At 45.8% G+C, this 1,745-nt stretch overlaps 1 protein-coding gene across 1 annotated transcript; it reads right to left on the bottom strand.

The window, feature by feature from the left end:
- Window positions 1-257: 257 nt before the first annotated feature.
- On the bottom strand, window positions 258-1,331 carry LOC142456832 (glyceraldehyde-3-phosphate dehydrogenase-like). The gene has a single exon (XM_075558119.1). It carries the CDS (start codon window positions 1,310-1,312, stop codon window positions 308-310), a length of 1,005 nt encoding a protein of 334 aa, XP_075414234.1. The 5' UTR covers window positions 1,313-1,331; the 3' UTR covers window positions 258-307.
- Between the last annotated feature and the right edge of the window lie 414 nt (window positions 1,332-1,745).

Genomic DNA, 1,745 nt, shown 5'->3' with positions numbered 1-1,745 from the left:
ACATACATATATATGTACATATATATATATACACATACATATATATGTACATATATATATATTTAAGTGTGTTTAGTAGTTTATAGAATATTATTATATTGAGCACCTTTTTTTTTTTAGGTACAGTGTACTGTATTGATGGTGCATAACAAGGTCGTGCTCTCTAAGCCCCTCCCCTTCCTTCAGGGGGTTCCGATGTTATATTCTCAGTATGTTAAGGGACTGAATTAGGGACAAAGACTCCCCAACAACTGAGAGCCTCTCTTCCTCTAGTGCTGTTGCTGGGGCTGCTGGTCCAGGGGGGCTCTTACTCCTTGGAGGCCATGTGGACCATGAGGTCCACCACCCTGTTGCTGTAGCCAAATTCATTGTCATACCAGGAAATGAGCTTGACAAAGTGGTCGTTGAGGGCAATGCCAGCCCCAGCATCAAAGGTGGAAGAGTGGGTGTCACTGTTGAAGTCACAGGAGACCACCTGGTCCTCGGTGTAGCCCAGGATGCCCTTTAGGGGACCATCGGATGCCTGCTTCACCACCTTCTTGATGTCATCGTACTTGGCAGCTTTCTCCAGACGGCAGGTGAGATCCACGACGGACACATTGGGGGTGGGGACATGGAAGGCCATGCCAGTCAGTTTCCCATTCAGCTCCGGGATAACCTTGCCCACAGCCTTGGCAGCGCCAGTAGATGCAGGGATGATGTTCTGGGCAGCCCCACGGCCATCGCGCCAGAGTTTCCCAGAGGGGCCATCCACAGTCTTTTCGGTGGCAGTGATGGCGTGGACTGTGGTCATGAGTCCTTCCACGATGCCAAAATTGTCATGGATGACCTTGGCCAGGGGGGCTAAGCAGTTGGTGGTGCAGGAGGCACTGCTGACAATCTTGAGGGAGTTGTCATACTTCTCGTGGTTCACGCCCATCACAAACATGGGGGCATCGGCAGAAGGGGCAGAGATGATCACCCTTTTGGCACCGCCCTTCAGGTGAGCCCCGGCCTTCTCCATGGTGGTGAAGACACCGGTGGACTCCACGACATACTCGGCACCGGCCTCGCCCCACTTGATGTTGGCGGGATCTCGCTCCTGGAAGATGGAGATGGCCTTCCCATTGACAACAAGCTTCCCATTCTCAGCCTTGACGGTGCCCTTGAACTTGCCGTGGGTGGAATCATACTGGAACATGTAGACCATGTAGTTCAGATCAATGAAGGGGTCATTGATGGCAACAATGTCCACTTTGCCAGAATTGAAAGCAGCCCTGGTGACCAGGCGCCCAATGCGGCCGAATCCGTTCACTCCGATCTTCACCATCATGTCTCGGGGATGCGGCTGGGACTGCCTATATTGAGCATCTTGATCATAAATGTGTGTTGGAATTTTTCAAATACTTTTCCTGTGTCTAGTAGTACGACCATGTGGTTCTTTTTTTATAGTTTGGTTTATGCTGTGAATTACATTGTTTGTGTTTCTAATGAACCCTCTGTATGTATGTGGTATGATCCCACTTGGTCAGGATGAATTGTTCTTGCTCATTTCTATACTTTTGGAGTACGAAATTATATGTAATAAAATTTATATAATAAATGTATAATCAATACAGTATATAATAAATTTTATATTATACATCATGTATAATGTGTTATATATCATTTTAATTATATAAACTAATTATATGATGTATTACATATAGTATATGTAATATTAATTATAAAATGTGCTATATAGCTTATGCCAAAAAATGTATACT

The sequence above is a fragment of the Tenrec ecaudatus genome, chromosome 9 (genome assembly GCF_050624435.1).
Source record: "Tenrec ecaudatus isolate mTenEca1 chromosome 9, mTenEca1.hap1, whole genome shotgun sequence".
NCBI classification, from domain to species: domain Eukaryota; kingdom Metazoa; phylum Chordata; class Mammalia; order Afrosoricida; family Tenrecidae; genus Tenrec; species Tenrec ecaudatus.
This window is presented reverse-complemented; position numbering and strand designations above follow the sequence as displayed.